Here is a 17,774-nt window from a genome sequence, read left to right as displayed (position 1 = left end):
TTGTCCTCGCTGTGGTGATGGTGATGTGAGTGCAGAGTTTGGATCGGCCAAGAGCACAATGTGGTGGTGTGGTGTATTGGATTACATAACGGCCGGGTCGTCGCTATTTCTTCCTCTCCAGAATGATAATATTACTGTTATACACAGCCAAAACCAAACCTGTCCCTACGGGAAAAAGTCTCCAAACTTGCGTAAGAAATTGCGACAGGAAACAACGAAACATACGGCGAAAAGTGCAGAAAAATGCGGAACTTGCCAGGAATTCGCGGAATTATTTGCAGAAAATTGCGGATTTGGGTCAAATCACGAGTGCTCCCACTTATGTAGTGTCTGCCAGCCTGCTCGTGTTTGAGGCAATTTGGACTTACATGTACATGTACATCAGAAAGCTGACAGCACTAGCGGGAGGAAAACAAGCTCTTGGGCTTACAACTCTTTACTTCACAATTCCACACAGAAATGAGAGAGAATGATGAGTTTATAATATAGGCCAGGGGCGAGAGCAGCTGGGAGTGAGGGCAAAAGAAAGCAGGAGCAAGAATGGACCTAAGGAGCGAGTAACACTTATGCAACAGGAATTACATCTAAAAGTACGGAGGAAACGAATGTGAATGGCAGGTAGGGAACTGTGGCATAAAGATTACTAGGAAGACAACTGTTGGAAGATCTAAGGAAAGACATTTGAATGTGTGTGAGCTAGGGCTGATCAATAACATGGATTTGGAGAAGAAAGCTGTTGGATGCCTAGAACCGGGAAGGAATCTCGCAAGGGATCAAGAGGGGCAGTGATGGAGAACAGACTAAACAGGAATCAATGTAATGTAATAGTACAGCATGAATGGGTGCTATAGGTCATGCCGTGCAGGTCTTGCAAGCAGGGCTATCTAGTCCTAAGTGGTTGCACGTGAGAAGCACTTAGATGTACATGTACCTGTGAACTACAATGTAACTAGTAACTACTGGTAGAGATGTGGCTGTGTGATTGTGTGACAGATCAAGAGGTAGGGATACTACACTTATCTAATTATATACATGTACATTGCCGCTCGCCTTGTGCAACGCTCACTGCTCTTGGAGCATTTCGAGCACTCTTGGCGGGGTTTGCAGCTCTTTATAAAAATGCTTTGCTTTACGGAAACGTATTTCATTGCGAAGAGCTGCGCTTCGGTCCTCTGAGCTGTGCTGATGACCTCTAACAGAGCGAACCAGTTGCTGTCCACAGACTTGAGTACATGTACATTGTATTTATCGCAACATCTCAAGACTCGGTGGAAACACCGGCCAATACCAAGAGAGTGGGTGATTGCAAACCACGGCGAAAAATAACTTAAGGAGGCTCCAACCTTCTGCGCTGCGCAGCCGGTCTGGCGCTCTGTTTTTTGCAGGCAAAAGTCTTGTTTTTGCCGATAAGTGCGAAAAGTTGGGAAATTCCCATCTCAACTTACTAAAATTTGAACTTCGCGATCGACCGTCATATCAGAGAATATTGTTTCATTCTTCACCTGAGTCTTCCCTGGGCCCCATCGAGGTTCCTGTTGTTCTCTCTTCCGTTGTGTCAGTGGGTAGAGCAGGGCATGTTTTCAAAAGCATCACTGGTGTGAGCAAGAAGTTGACTTCACAGCTCGATTTCTCGAGATCCTGAATATTTTTGGTTGACGAAAAAATGACCAAGGAGAACGGAGCCAAGCGTCTCGATGGCTGTGTAGCACCAGGGACCAAAACCTATTGTAAGCGCGTTTTGGAGAGAGAGACTGAAGTGGGTGCACAGACTCTGGTAAGTGGATCCACTTCTAATTCTCAAGTGGCGAAATATATTGCTACGCTGAAAACATTGCAGTCTTGAGTAAGTGGTAAATCGTTGGTGAGCTACTGCTCAGTGACTTGGACTATTTACGAAAGCTGTGACCTGTCAGCTGCCAACGTCGCCAGCAGTAAGTCATCACCTGCGTCCAGTTGAATTATAATGTGCATAAAATGCAGCACTGAAAATTGAGTGTTGTTATGCAGTACTATTCCCTATTGTCAGAGTGTGAAGTATTTGTAAATGTTGTGTTGTACAGCACCAGTGATTTGAAAATATTCCTACACTACTCGCACCAGTCCTATTATGATGAATGTATGCACCTGTACCCATAATGGCATAAGCACCGTGCATGCAGCACATACGCAGGCACGCGTGTGAGCCTACATGTTGTGTGTGTGTGCACACGCGCGCGCAGTACATGTTGTGTGTGTATGCGCGCGCACGCGTGCACAGTGCATGGACAGCAGAATACGGTAACTAAACTCAAGAGCATGCATTTTACATGTGGGCGTATGCTATTGCGGGTGCGCGTATATGACGTACATGTATTTGTGTGTGCAAGGGGTACTTGATTGTGAGTGTGAGTATGTGCATGTAAGCGTACATGTATGTATCAATGTGGGCAATGCGCATGCACCCACATACACTTGTGGTTGTTCCATGGTATTGGGAATAGTGTTAGGATTATACCTAATGGGTGCTACAATTACTAGCAGTCGTTCATTGCCAATATTGAGTTGAACCTGCATCTACATTGTACATGTACTACAAACATGAAACTGTGAAGTTATTGGCCCAGAATATAATAATAGTTATCCTCCTCAAGCTCTTTGCCTGTTGCGTTTGATGAGAAATACTAGGAGTGAACGATTGCAAGAGTTGTGATGCAAAGCTGGTCTGAACTGCGTTCAGGGTCAGTAGGCCTCGGCCTGGATCATGAATAACGTTGTGCATGGATCATGCCGATATCCAGATCAAGGGCTAAAAGCCCAGGAACCATGGCCTCATCTAGTCTCCATGTATACTATAACAATCTGGGGGACCATTCAATGCTTTTGACACAAAAAATGGGAGTAATACCACCAGGAATGCATGGAATGATCACTTTACCTGAAAAATAGCAATTCCAAGAATGGTGGAAAATCGGCCAATTTTCTGTCCCATTTCTATTTTTGGAGGTCTAAAATGCACGGTAACTCCCCTAAATTTATATATTTCTAGTTTCTATGAAGTGTGAGGATACCAAAAATAGAATAAAAAGGGCATGTCCATGAAGAAATTATGAAGCTGTGCACCCAATTGTACTTTGCGGACGGGCATTTCTGCGAAGTTCATTTTTGTACCAAAATTGCTATTTTTCTGAGAAGTCACTGCTAATTGCCAGATTTTCTTGCTCAAACGCTTCACTGTGATGTGTGAAAGGACTTGCAATCACAAAGAGAAGCCAGACAACTGGTAAGTCTGAAATATGACCCCCAAACAAGCAAATTCAGGCCGAAATCGATAAATACACCCACCCCTAGAAATACACCTCAAACAGCCTTATCTTCGCGGAAACACCCCCTGAATTTTTTTATGGAGCAACATGGGATGATACAGAGCACACTCATCCAAAAAAAGGAGGGGGGTTTATGAAGGAAAAAAATCACCCCCAAAGGGTTGGAGCCTCCTTAACTTTTAACTTGTACAGACTAGGTAGAAAACTACGTAAACACGCCGTAAACATGCTTGTTGCCAAGGTGAGTGACGAAAAATGGCCGATAACGGGGAACGTGGGATTCACGCGGAACGTGAGTCGAGGACCCCTGTACAAAGCACGTTTCTCATCTACGTGCCGTTTTCGCGGTGTTTGTTGTGTGAGAGTCGATCGGTGGAGTTTTCGGATCGCATTTTTTCTTGCTGTTTCCAGCTGTTGCAGCTTGTTTTTGCTTTGCCGTTTTCATAATGCCACACGTCCGTTTCAGCTACGACTCTGAGGCGACATTGATACAGTCGTGGCTGGACATGCAGAGAAATCCCGGGGTCTGGTGAAGAGGAAGGTGTAGTAGAGAGAGAGAGAGAGAGAGAGAGAGATCATTCACTGACGAGCGAGTATTTGAAACTGTTTGGATAGGAAGTAGAACCCTGTTCAGTTGTGATGAACGAAATTGACGACCTGAAGGCCAAAGCCAGGGACTTTTACTGGAAATACACGGCGGCCACAACCATTAGTTCATCAAGCGATGCTATAGCGGGCCTCGACCGTGACGCTGCGCTGCCGCGAGAGTGTGGCCAAATAATTTCCGTACCTGGAACAGAGTTCAGGGTGATGTTCCTTGCGCTCGGCGTTAGTACTGCCATTGCTGGGCCGCCACTCGTTTTTGTAGCTAGCTGGGTAGGTCTAGACCAGGGAGTAGTAAAATACAGGGAGGTGACACGAGCATGTACGGCCAGTTTGACGATTGCCTCAGCACCGTTTTCACCCGCCGGGTGAGATTGGGGTACTATGGGTACCGAAGTGTGTAGACACGCGCGCGGATCAGGATTCTCTCGATCAGGGAGTAGTAAAATACCTACCGCCAAAGAGACTCCTACTGCAGCCCGTAGAAACTCAGCGCTGAGAATTTCCAACAATTGTCTGCCTTCACAAAGTTTGGTAGTCGACCAAACTACCACTATGTCAGGATAGAAGTCCAGCAAGACTGGTATCACTTTGGGAGATATCCCTGCGTGCCGTAGATTTTTCCTGTGTCGATACAAGCTGTTTACGAGGACGTAGCCCGCATTTCAATCCTTGACAAACTTAGGAACATTTCATTCCGAAAAGTGAACTCCCGAATCTCTAGCATACCATAATATGAAATGCTCATCATCACAAAGAAGGTAGAGAAGTACTGGTTGATCACAACTGAGGAGAAATTAGTGCCGATCGTGTGGTGTCCTAGAGATTTTTTCGACTTCGAAATCGGTGCACTCGCTTTTCATCTCCAATCGTACACGTATTGTTCTCAAGCAAATCAACTTCGTTCTATTGCTCCATGCCGTCGATCGGGACGAATTTCGGAAGGGTGGTACCTTTCCATATGGCGATGACACAGATGTATCACAAGAGCAAAACAAATGCTGTTCCATGAGATGGATAGACCTTTTCATGGAATTAGTTCTTCGACAAATACTCAAGATTGATTCAGCAGATCATTTTTTTTGCGAAAGAAAAAAAACAAGCGCGAGGCACCCATCAAAAATCACGATTAGTGGCGTGTCACCTCCCTGTATTTTACTACTCCCTGGTCTAGACCAAGCCAGGGAGTGCTTGCCTGGTCTACAATGGTCTACACGCTACAACTACAAGTCACTTGTGTGTCTGCCAGTAGTGCATCCACGGACAAAAATGAACAGGTACACGTAGTGGTACAGGTGACAGAGCGAAGTGTGGACAGCGCACCGCGTGTTTTCCGCGTGTTTCAGAGTACGTCACGTACTCTGAAACGGCACGCCGTTTTTATTACCTAATGTGGACAGGCCCTTAGAAGAGGGAAAACAAAAGAGTTGCAAATCAACAGCAACAACAACTCAGTAAATAAAGAGAATGTCAAATAGAAGCAGTGAAAAGCAACAGAGACGCAAAGGAGACGCACAATCCTTGTTTCTTGCTGTTTGCATCCTTTCCATACTAATAATTATTTGCACTTTCTGCGTCAAAGAGATGGCGAATCCACTTCCGACCATAGAGACGCGGCAGCGGCGTTCTACTACTGCTAGTACTTACTGAAGCTAGCGATTTTTTTTTAACACTATTTTCAGCTCATTCTCTCTGTGCATGCGTAGTGTGCACTAGACAGTGCATGTGGTCTTCCTTTTTCCATAGACCATGTAGACATAGTCTAGTCTATCACCGTTGGCATTGGTCACGCCACTAATTATCTGTCACGCCTGTGCCACGTGTGATATTCGAGGGATAACATACCCGGTACCCCGGATGCGCGGAGTAGCCGGGCCTAGTGTTGTTGTTGTTGTGTTTCTTTATTTTACTTCACCATAGGAACAGGCAAGACTGCCTTCTCACCGGGGCCTTTGGCCCACGGCTCTCACAATAATTGTGATGAAAATGTTTAAAATGTTTATGAAGAAGAAAGGAACGGAAAAGAAGATGAAATGAAAGGAAAGAAACCAGTAGTTTAAAATAATGTTATGAAGGGGAAGGGGTATGACATTGGTATTATCATACTTCGAAGTAGTTGATGAGAGAAGTATGATATCAAATATTCTTGTTCTATAGACTATTTAGTACGGTCATTGCATGAGAGTCATGCATGGGCAAGGCAGGATTTGGACTAGAATAGAGGACAAGAACGTAATTGATGAGCATCTGTTCAGGCAGAATATGTGAAGAATACATAGTAGGCACAACATCGGAGAGCTAGTTGAGGAGGGAGATAAGGTCATAGCCAGACAGCAATGCTTGAAACGTGTGGCGTAGATCTACGTCGCAAGCGCGAATATCAGCAGGGAGAGAGTTCCATGTGGTACTGCCAACAAAGGCGATAGAGCTACGGCCTGAGGGACCAGGTAGGAACGGCACTCTGAGCAGCTGGCTGACCTGACCACGCGTGACATAACTTCTGTCCACATCCGTACCCGTGGCAATGAGGGAGTAGTAGGATGTGAACAGTGCGCTGGCTCTGCCATGAAGGCAGCGGAAGACGAAGAGAAGCAGACGTTGCACGTACAACTGGTGGAGCTGAGGCGTTGATAGTCTGACAAATAGGGGAGCAGTGGAGGCCCTTCTGGGTTAGTTGGAAGATGGCTCGTATGCCAGACTTGCGTGAAAAAACTTCAGGCGAATGGAATGCATTGTTCTAGTGCGCTGAGTAGTGTAAGTGCACAAACTCAGCTGTCACTTGTCAGTACTTCAGTCTTCACGACTTCAGTACAGTGGGTTATCACCATGATTACAAGTCTGACCTCAATACGACACAATACAATCATGTAACTGTCTGCGCTAGGATTTCTAACCAACCGGGTCTACACCTGCAGTGTCCTGCATGCACCAGGCACTGCAAGCAGTCAGACAGACAGCACCTACATGCCCCAGAGATTACGTTATACTTATAGTGAGGTCCGACTTGTATGACCTAGTAGTAGTAGGCTAGTACTGACACTGAGATGACTTAGCGGCCCGGAGCTCCGGCAGCTCCCTCGAATAGCACACAGTAACAGAGCATGAAAAAAAATAGGAACACAATGAGAGTGAGCTGAAAATAGTGTCTTTTTCGCTAGCTTCAGTAACTGTAGTTGTCACGTCTCTAGCTTGCAGTCATGGCAGGCAAAGAGAACGCTGAGGTTCGCAGAGCACTATCAGCTCTCTCCCAGACGGGACGCGATGAGAGAAGTGCTAGCGAGTCCGGTAACAAGGAGGCGACTTGCACGGAAACCATTGCTTGCATCGCCGAAGCAAGCAACGGCATTCCCGAGGCAGTGCGCAGACTGAAACGTTTGTTAGTGGATGAATATGTCGGCGCAACCGTGGACATGGGCGAAGGCATGGTGGAGGAAGGGATGAAGGAGCCAAGCGTTTCAGATGTACAAGTACGACTGATGATCTAGGCCAGAGCTCCAGAGGGAGTTTTCCGATACGAGCTTTGACTCAACAGGGGACATGTGGCGCGTTGAACACGTTTTCACAAAGGCAGCCGATAGTTTGGAGAACATCTCCATTGAAAGTCTCTTCGATCTGGACAATGAGAAGATGCTGGAGTTCTCCAGCGGAGGTCGAACGTATCGCATATTGGCTGTTGCCAGCGCGGGCTGTGGCAAGACGTTCGTCTTTACTAGAGTGGCTCCATTGAAATGGGCCCAGAATGAAATGTGGACATCGTTTGACTTGGTGATAGCACGGAAGCTACGGAACAGGGAGGTCAGAGAGGCAACGGACATATGTGCTCTGCTTGGCGTGGGAGAGCTAGGAGTGTTTACGAGCGAGGAGCGCAAAAGCATCGATGATTTTGTTCGCCAACAAGCTCACCGAGTATGCATTGTACTCGATGGCCTTGACGAGATCCGCCTTGGCGACTGCAGCGGCTTTGTACAGGACATTATCAACGGGTCAAAAGTGAGGGGAATGCGTCTGGTGGTGACGTCACGGCCGTGTGTAGAACTGCTGAGCCTGAGTGACAAAAAGCAGTTTGATCGGCGAGTGGAACTTGTCGGTTTTCGGCAAGAAGATGTTGACGAATACATTGGCAAGGTGCTGAGGTCAGTGGACGAAGCATCTGCACTGGTAGCGGCAGTACGGCGGGACCAAAACCTTGCTAGTATGATGGCCACGCCATTCTTAGCCATGCAGACATGCAAGATGTTCCACTGCCGCAATGGCATGCTGCCAAAATGCCTGTCGGACATCTTCGAAATGATGATCATCCAAGTTGCCGAGCGTAATACTGGTGAGTCGTACAAGAGTTGGAATGAGATTTCTCCAGTCGTCCAAGCTCTTATCCTAGATCTTGGGGAAATCGCTTTCAGCATGCTCATTGAACGGCGACTCATTTTCACCGATGCTGATATGCAGATGCGAGCGATCACCAGGGAAGCTAAAGCTCTCGGCCTTCTCGTGCTAGCCGACAGTAGCAGTTGCGACGACGGCAGACTGTGGATGTTCAGCCATTTGACGTTACAAGAGTCGTTGGCGGCTCGCTACGTGGCTGTGAAGAAGGCAACAACGCCGGCACGCGTTGTCCGTTTGGTGGAGTTACTGGGCCCCGAAAGCGACCACTTACGGACTTTCTGGATGCTTTTGACAGCCCAGTTGGACAAAGCGAATGCTGACTGTCTGATCAACGGTGTTCTAACTCGTCACAAGACCTGTGACGGACGAGGAGCGGCTATAAACGACGATGACGAGGAATGGGACGACCCGCATGATGCAACCGCGGAACAAGCTGTCTTCCCACTTGATATGCTTGAGGCGCTTATTGCCAGTTTGGACGACTCGGAAGGCCGCCGTCTCGCAGAAGAGCTTCTCTCCGACAGCCTGAACGGAAGAAGCAGTGTGCGTTACGTGGAGAACCGTAGCAAGTACGGCCGACCTGATAGCGGTGAACAGTTCTTGAGAGTGACGTTGCTGACATGGGTGGAGCGCTGCCCTGATGCAACGTACGATACACTGGCTGATGCTTTACGATGCATGGGCAAAGACGTCCTCGCAAAGTCTCTTCATACTCCTATGGGCGGTGGTGATCCAACACCGATGAAGAGTCCATTCCACAAGGAAATCACTCTTGTCTCACGCAGTAAGTTAGAGCTAGCAGTGCTAAGCTATGCGGAGCGCTGCCGTCACCATGACGATGACCGTCAACCCATGTCCAGCCTAGCTGCCGCTTTCCAGAGCATTTTAGTGATCAATGGCCATGACCATCCGGCCGTCATCCGTGCTTATGATGTCGCCGTCGATGCGCACTGCACGAGCGTGAAGGGTGTGCGCCTTCGTAAATGGGAACGTACTACTAAACAATTTCCACTATCACTTCTAAAGTGTGAGAATATCACGCGGCTACACATCGAAGCCTGTACCTATCATTGGCAGCAGATCACGTCAGTAGTGAAGTCATCACACATGCATCTGCAGGAGATCAATCTGGCTCAGTGTGATCTCACTGATACATGTACCAGCATACCCTCGCACCCGGTCGGCACACAACCGCCGCATGCTGAACACAGAGGAAGAGCTACAACGACCGACCATGGCGACCGCAACAGTGCAATGCTGCTGGCTTGGGCACTTGCCGATGTTCGCTGCCTCAACACGTTCAGTCTTGCCACGTGCTCGGGCATTGGTGATCAGGGTATGCGCGCGATCTGCAAGGCCCTGCGTCTCTCGACACACTTATCGTCCTTATTCATGTCTGTCCGCAAGCCAGGATTGCTTCATTGCATTGACATCCTGACAGATCATCTCCGCAGTGCATGGCCTGATATAGTGCAGTTGCTCGTCAATTTCCGTGTATCCTCGGATATGCAGGAGGCGCTATCAGACCACGACGTGTCTGCATTCTTGCGTGCCGTCAACTCACACACATCACTCCAACAACTTGTGATACGGCACGGTCCACGAACGTGGTGTACGGATGGCTACCGACGTCTTCTCGATAAGAACTCTTACCGATCTTCCTTAGGCGTTCGGTATGTTGAAACATAGGTCGCAGTTTGGCATTCTCTCATTTTTCTCCAGAACTAGTGGCACAAGAGAAACCAGCATTAGAGACGATAATCGAGCATTTGGGATTATTAATTTTGGACTGTAGCTTGAGAAAAATGTTTGCTCCCTGCACTGGAGCTCGGGCTTTTCCGTCGCCTTGACTTGTAACTTGAGCCTCCTTTTGTTGTCGTACCAATTTAAACAAAAATGTCAAATTTACCATTTTCCGCTCCGTACTAGTGAATGACTCGCAATGTTTTGTTAGCTCTCAGCGTGTGTGTGTGTGTACGTAGGTGTGTGTATGTGTTTGTGTGTGTGTGTGTGTGTGTGTGTGTGTGTGTGTGAGTGCGTGCATGCGTGTGTGTGTGTATGTGTGTGTGTAGGTGTGTGTGTGTGTGTGTGTGTGTGTGTGTGTGTGTGTGTGTGTGTGTGTGTGTGTGTGTGTGTGTGTGTGTGTGTGTATGTGTGTGTGTGTGTGTGTGTGTGTGTGTGCATATACAGAGTTGTGCACTCACGGCTTATGTTAGACGCAGTGCCCACCTCATCCACTGATTTTTATTGTACGATGCAAGGAGCTGTAAATTGATTGCCAGGCCAATCAGCACAGCGAACCAAAGTATTACTCCTGATTTACTATTCTTGAGATTTTCTGCCGATCGTACATTGAGCACAAAACTAAATCTAAATCTGTTGTTTTGTAATTTCATTTAGCGAATAGCGGCGTAGGCTGAGTTGTAGTGGTTAGCCAATGACGCTTTCAATCATTTGTTCCGACTGATTTTCCCTCCAATAAAGCACCATAGTGGTATGCCGACATTATTTGCACTATTTACATTTGCAGCCTCGCCGCTACCAAGCTTTGGCTAGGCCTGTACCTTCTGTGACCTGACATTATGACGCTCTGTTACTACTTCTGTCGGAACTAGTGTGTGTTTACGAACGAGTGTACGTGTGTGTACGTGCGCATTTGTGTGTGTGCGTGTGTTCATGCATGTGTGTTCATGCGTCTGTGTGTGTGTTCATGCGTGTGGGTGGGTGCGTGTGTGTTCTGCTGTAGCATCGCTATCATCCCCTCCGGCGATGGGCGTCCAATGGTCCAATGGTGTTCATGCGTTCACTCGCTGGTTTGTGCTCCTGCATGCGTGTGAGTGGCCAGCGTAGCTTATCTAATTTCATCTACTCAATTATTAAATTTTGTAAGCTGCAGGACTGTACGAGACAAGGCAGCTTTCACTCGTGGACAACGCCAGACCCTTGCTTTGCTGGCAGATTTCACTCGTGTACAACGCCAGACCCTTGCTTTGCTGGCATATTTCACTCGTGTACAACGCCAGACCCTTGCTTTGCTGGCATATTTCACTCGTGTACAACGCCAGACCCTTGCTTTGCTGGCAGATTTCACTCGTGTACAACGCCAGACCCTTGCTTTGCTGGCAAATATAGATGTCACTCGTGGACAACGCCAAACACTTGCTTTGCTTGCAAATTTCACTCGTGGACAACGCCAGACCAGGGGCGTACGCCGCTCGCCTCCAGGAGTGGTTCCCATGCCACCTGATGAACCAAAATTCCACACAAATTCAATTGAAGTGCTATTTTTCGTATCCCACGGCCGGAGTTTCTGCATCTTCTTCTCAGACTGGGTGAAATTAACATCCACAAGCTGCTGGACGATGTCATTGCTACGCACTTTTGACTTTACGTTTTATGGATGTTTTGTTCAGCATGACGGTTGCATGCAGTTTTGAAAGCTGCCTAAGTTTCCAATCATCTGGAGCAAACATCACACAGGGCAAGCAGAAGCCACCATTGCACGCCGGTCAAAAGACTACCCAGGGTAACTCCTCTAATAACAAGGATAGTTGAAAGTGGCGCTGTTTCCCATCCGTCTGGACACGCACAGGAAATGAAATCCTTCGCCTTCGGTGGCGCACAATGATTATCGACGACGGAGATCTTTTCCGTGTCCGGCAAATTTCGGGGAACTGGATTCCACTGTGGACGTCGACGTTCAGAATATCCCTTCCAACACACTCCCATGTCACTAAAGTAAGTATTGGATGATCCAGCAGCTTCCAACAGCGGTCGCTCTACAGCTTCGCCGACAATTTTTTCCGCAGCGCTGCTCGTTGCATGCAGACTTCGCTTGCAAGTCAGGTGCGTCTGCATTCTCATCTATCGCGTGACCTTTGCCACTAGCACTGGCTACATGCTTTCGGCCTGCTGCTCAAAATAGCTCTGAATAGAGCTCTGGCCCTCTGGATGTCGACGCTTCATTTTTCTTTTCCACAAAGCGAAAGCATCGTTCGAAACACGACCAACTTTGTCGAAACAAACTGCAAAGGAAAATTTGACTCTGAGATCGAGGAATCCGGCGATGTACCTAGTTCAGTTGAACCCAGTTCAGTACGCTGTTACGACTTTCACACCTGGGCTACAGTCACCGTCCTCGGACCGTCAGGCGGACTCGCACTGCATGCACTTGCGCTGCTATCGATAGCGCACTGCGAGCGCTGGGCCTGGACCAAAAACTTCTCTGTACCCATATCGAAGTTTTTTTACTGGTTCCCGGGCATCCCGGGAACCGCCCTATGTACGCCCCTGCAGACCCTTGCTTTGCTGGCAGATGTCACTCGTGTACAACGCCAGACCCTTGCTTTGCTGGCAGATTGCAATCATGTACAACGCCAGACCCTTGCTTTGCTGGCATATTTCACTCGTGTACAACGCCAGACCCTTGCTTTGCTGGCAGATGTTACTCGTGTACAACGCCAGACCCTTGCTTTGCTGGCAAATTTCAATCATGTACAACGCCAGACCCTTGCTTTGCTGGCATATTCCACTCGTGTACAACGCCAGACCCTTGCTTTGCTGGCAGATTTCACTCGTGTACAACGCCAGACCCTTGCTTTGCTGGCATATTTCACTGGTGTACAACGCCAGACCCTTGCTTTGCTGGCAAATTATTTCACTCGTGTACAACGCCAGACCCTTGCTTTGCTGGCCGTGTTCCTGTACATGTACAAAGACATCTAATATTATCTGCATGGGCGTAGGAACTGGTCCGGCAGGCCCGGCGGTCGCCGGACCAATAATAATTAATTATTTTCGATTTAAGAAAAACCAAACATTTCAACCTTGTTGATGGCTTGTCGACTCTTGTACAGGTACCATGTTTTACATCGACAATGCGGTGTATCATCAGCATGCATATTCTTAATTCTCATAATTATTATTCTGTAGCATTAAAATATGGCCTTTTAGGCCCAATTTTCAAAAAAATCCCGGGGGACGACCCCCCGACCTCCCTCTCTCACAATTTCGCCGTACCAATATTAAACTGCTTCCTACGCCCCTGATCTGTACAGCACTGTCGGTCGGCGAAGAACTGTGGGCTAGCCTTAGTTGTAGCCTAGACCGTTCTTATTCTCATGGCGTGGGGGAAACACTCACACTGTCCATGTGTACTTGCTCATGCACTACAATGTACAGTACGTATCGCCTATAAGGTTGGCGGCTATAGTAATATACCGGATATAGTGATCAATTTCTCAAATTCATTTTCATTTGCCATAACTAAGTATACACAGTTATCGCGTATAGTAATAATCGTCTATTGTAATATATCGCCTATAGTGATCAAATTTTTATTTCAAAAGACCTTTATTACATTATTTTCGCATCGATTATAGTGATTGATGTAAAATCAAGTTGTGCCCGAGGAAAACAGGGTGTTACTTCTTCGTGAAGAACTAACTTGTCCAGTGTTGTTTGGTGAGTTCTGCTTGTACAAGTTGCCAAATATGCCTCCATCGTGAGGAAATGCTGATGTTGTGTGACATGAGCTGTAGCCACCTATGCAGTGCGTATGTGCACGGCGCCCTGAGTCGTTTGACACCCCGCTCGCATACATTGCATGCAGTATCGGTCATAGTGATAATTATATCGCTTATAGTGATAAAATGCTCAAAATCAAACACCAACGCTATAGGCGATACTGACTGTAACTGAGTACTTGTACTTGGAGGTTGTGTACGTATGGTACATGTAGTGACTACAAAATTGTAATGTGTTTCCATTGCACTGTGCCTGTGGTCTTCCCTTTTTTCATAGTCTGTCACGATACTTACAATTATCTGTCACGCCTATGTGATATTCCAGGGACGCGCTGAGTCGCGGAGTGCGTGAAACAAACTTCTCGAGAATGGCATGCATTGTTCTAGTGAGCTGAGTTATAACAGTAGTGAGTAGTGTACAGACTCAAACAAATTTTTATGTACATTGTAATTAAAAAGAACTCAATCAATAAACTCAATTCAAAATGAGAAAAACAATAACAAAAGAAACCTTGTAAGAAAGGGTTTGCTCCGCACACTGGAGCTCGCGCTATTCCGCCGACTTTACTTGACACTTGACTGACTCACGACTGCCATCCAGAGCACACGAGAAGTCCATCGAACCTTCAAAAAAGACCTTGTACTAATTACTTCGAGGAGACAATAATTTGATAACCGTAATCAATAAAACTAGCTGAACCGACATTTGTGTACTTTATTCATGCAATGTAAAAACGGTGGAGACGATGTGCAATAAAACGATGAAAATATGAAGAAATGGTATAGTCAGAAAGTGCAATAGCTAGGCACAAAACTGACAGAGTACTGAAACATTCGACGTCCTGACACCTAGCTTCAACACACATGGTCTTTTCCATAACCTTGAACCTTCCAAGTTGGAAGGCTGTCGGTTAGCGCTACGGAGATGTGTTGAAGCTAGGTGTCAGGACGTCGAATGTTTCAGTACTCTGTCAGTTTTGTGCCTAGCTATTGCACTTTCTGACTGTATATAGTATCATGTTACAGTGATGGAGAGTTACTCTTAACTCGTATCCATATGTCTTTTTCTCTTCCACATTTATTTATGGCTCAACATCCGAGTTTCAAATGGTATAGGGAAAAAATATATGGATTCTAACAAGTTTTCATACAACACTCATCAGGAATCGTCGTTATACTAAAGGACACTGAAACCAAAAATTTGAACTATTATAGAAAATCTGAGTTAGAGAAATAGCACTAAGAGCAACAACAGTGAAAGCTATCTATCAGCGTCTGTACAAGCCTAATTTGTGTGTGAAGAAAGATAGTATAATTGGGTTGAAATTGTTCAAGTAACGTGTCGTGTTTAGTGCGGCCAAGCTTGGCCGTTAATGTTCTAGGCGTAATGTACTGCTGTTATGTGTTATCACGTTGTCTTTCCTTCCTTTCTCCTTTGTTCATTTCTCGCTTTGATTGTTACAATTCACACTTGTAAATTTCACTGTTGTTGCTCTTAGTGTTATTTCTCTAACTTATTATTTTTCGGATTGCAACTTGAGGAGGGTGTTTGCTTCCCGCACCGGAGCGTGTGTCTGTGTGTGTGTGTGTGTGTGCGTCTGTGTGTGTGTGTGTGTGTGTGTGTGTGTGTGTGTGTGTGTGTGTGTGTGTGTGTGTGTGTGTGTGTGTGTGTGTGTGTGTGTGCATATACAAGGTTGTGCAATCACGGCTTACGTTAGATTCAGTGCCCACCTCATCCACTGATTTTCATCCGTTGATTATTACTGTACGATGCGAGGAACTGTAAATTCATTGCCAGGCCAATCAGCACAACCAACCACAGCATAATGGCTGATTTACTCTTCTTGAGATGCTCTGCCGATCGCACATTGAGCACGAAACTAAATCTAAAACTATTATTTTGTAATTTCACTGAGCGAATAGCGGCGTAGGCGGAGTTGTACCGGGCTAACGCCCATGACGTTTTCAATCATTTGTTCCGGCTGATTTTCCCTGCTGTAAAGCACCATAGTGGTATGCCGAAATTATTTGCACTATTTACATTTTCAGCCTCACCACTACCACACTTTGGCTAGGCGTATACTGCCCGTAACCCGACATTATGACGTTCTGGTACTACTTCTGTCGGAACCGGTTTGTGTGTTTACGGACGAGTGCGCTTGTGTGTGTGTGTTCTTGTTTATGTGTGTGTGTGTGTGTGTGTTCATGCATGTGTGTGTATGTTCATGCTTGTGGGTTTGTGTGTGTGTGTGTTCATGCATGTGTGTGTGTGTGTGTTCATGCGTTCACTCGCTGGTTTGTGCTCCTGGATGCTTGTGAGTGTCCAGCGTAGCCTATCTAATATTCATCTACTCGATTATTTGTAAGCTGCATGAGTGTACGAGATGGGGCAGATTTCAATCGTGGACAACGCCAGACCCCTGCTTTGCTGGCAGATTTCAATCGTCGACAACGCCAGACCCTTGCTTTGCTCACAGATTTCACTCGTGGACAACGCCAGACCCTTGCTTTGCTGGCATATTTCAATCGTGGACAACGCCAGACCCTTGCTTTGCTGGCATATTTCACTCGTGTACAACACCAGACGATTGCTTTGCTGGCAGATTTCAAACGTGGACAACGCCAGACCCTTGCTTTGCTGGAAGATTTCAAACGTGGACAACGCCAGACCCTTGCTTTGCTGGCAGATGTCACTCGTGGACAACGCCAGACCCTTGCTTTGCTGGCAGATGTCACTCGTGGACAACGCCAGACCCTTGCTTTGCTGGCAGATGTCACTCGTGGACAACGCCAGACCCTTGCTTTGCTGGCATATTTCAATCGTGGACAACGCCAGACCCTTGCTTTGCTGGCATATTTCAATCTTGGACTACGCCAAGCACTTGCTTTGCTGGCCGTGTTCCTCTGCATGTACAAGGACATAGAATAATATATGTACAGCACTGTCGGTCGGCGAAGAACTGGGGGTCAGCCTTGTAGCCTAGACCTTTCTTATTCTCATGTATTACAGTCTATGCACAGTTGAGTCACCGTGTATATCGATTGGTATGCTGTGCTTAGTGACATTCTAGCTGGTCGTTTTTCGGCGCTCCGTTCTTCGGCGACCGCCAGTTCTGTACATGTATACAGAGTGTGTGCCTTGAAGTTTGAGTGTTTGTATCAAGGGGGTTTTCACCTGACCCATGTCCCCTGGTGTGTGTTGTACTTCAGAGTAGCAACACTGTTACTGGTGCCTGAGGCATGTCTGTGTTGTCGTCCATGGCTATGTTCCTTCATAAAAGAATTAGGGTGCACATGCATCTGTGTGTACACGTATCATCATCGTCCATGTATGTGTGCGTGTATGTTCGTATGCGTGTGTTTGTGTGTGTGTGTGGTTTGTGTGTGTATGTATGTGTGTGTATGTATATGCGTGTGTGTGTGCGTGCCTGCGGGGGGGGGGGCGCAATATATAAGGTAAATGCTGAAAGTTGATCGAGGACGGCAGATCACCAACTGAATCTCTTCTCTCCACGTCCGTCGCATGTGGGGTGACCTTGAGCATATCGTCGATAAGGTTCAGAGACCCGGCTCCGGTGGCTGGGACACGTTGCTCGGATGGGAAATCGCATTCCTCTGCAGCTGATGTACGGCGCCCTGCCAGCTAAGCGCCCGCCTCATGGCCCCAGGAAGCGGTGGAAGGATGTTGCAAAGGCTGACCTTGCCTCCATTGGCATTCCGGTTGAAGACTTCAAGGACATCGCCCAGGACCGCGAGGAATGGCGTCTGAGGTGCCGTGACGGAGTAGAGCACATCGTCAACATCAGGACGCAACCGATAGCGAAGCCGTTCCAATGCCCGGTATACCAACATAGTTTTCGTCGACGGCAGGATGAGAGCCGACAAATATGTAACGCGATAAGACACTCCCGTTGAGCGCCCTGATGGACAGCACAAATCCGAGCCTGACACTTTCGGGTCA

General features: G+C 47.1%; 1 protein-coding gene across 1 annotated transcript; it reads left to right on the top strand.

Annotated features, from left to right (window-relative positions):
- Positions 1 to 6,944: 6,944 nt before the first annotated feature.
- Positions 6,945 to 12,584, top strand: LOC135824702 (uncharacterized). Its single transcript, XM_065337414.1, has 2 exons — positions 6,945 to 9,961; positions 11,035 to 12,584. The coding sequence occupies exons 1-2, from the start codon at positions 7,443 to 7,445 to the stop codon at positions 11,123 to 11,125; spliced, it is 2,610 nt and encodes an 869-aa protein (XP_065193486.1). The 5' UTR covers positions 6,945 to 7,442; the 3' UTR covers positions 11,126 to 12,584.
- The last annotated feature ends 5,190 nt before the right edge of the window (positions 12,585 to 17,774 follow it).

Source organism: Sycon ciliatum, chromosome 9 (assembly GCF_964019385.1).
Source record: "Sycon ciliatum chromosome 9, ocSycCili1.1, whole genome shotgun sequence".
Taxonomy (NCBI): Eukaryota; Metazoa; Porifera; class Calcarea; order Leucosolenida; family Sycettidae; genus Sycon; species Sycon ciliatum.
Note: the sequence above shows the minus strand (reverse complement) of the source record. Positions and strands in the feature narration are given on the sequence as shown.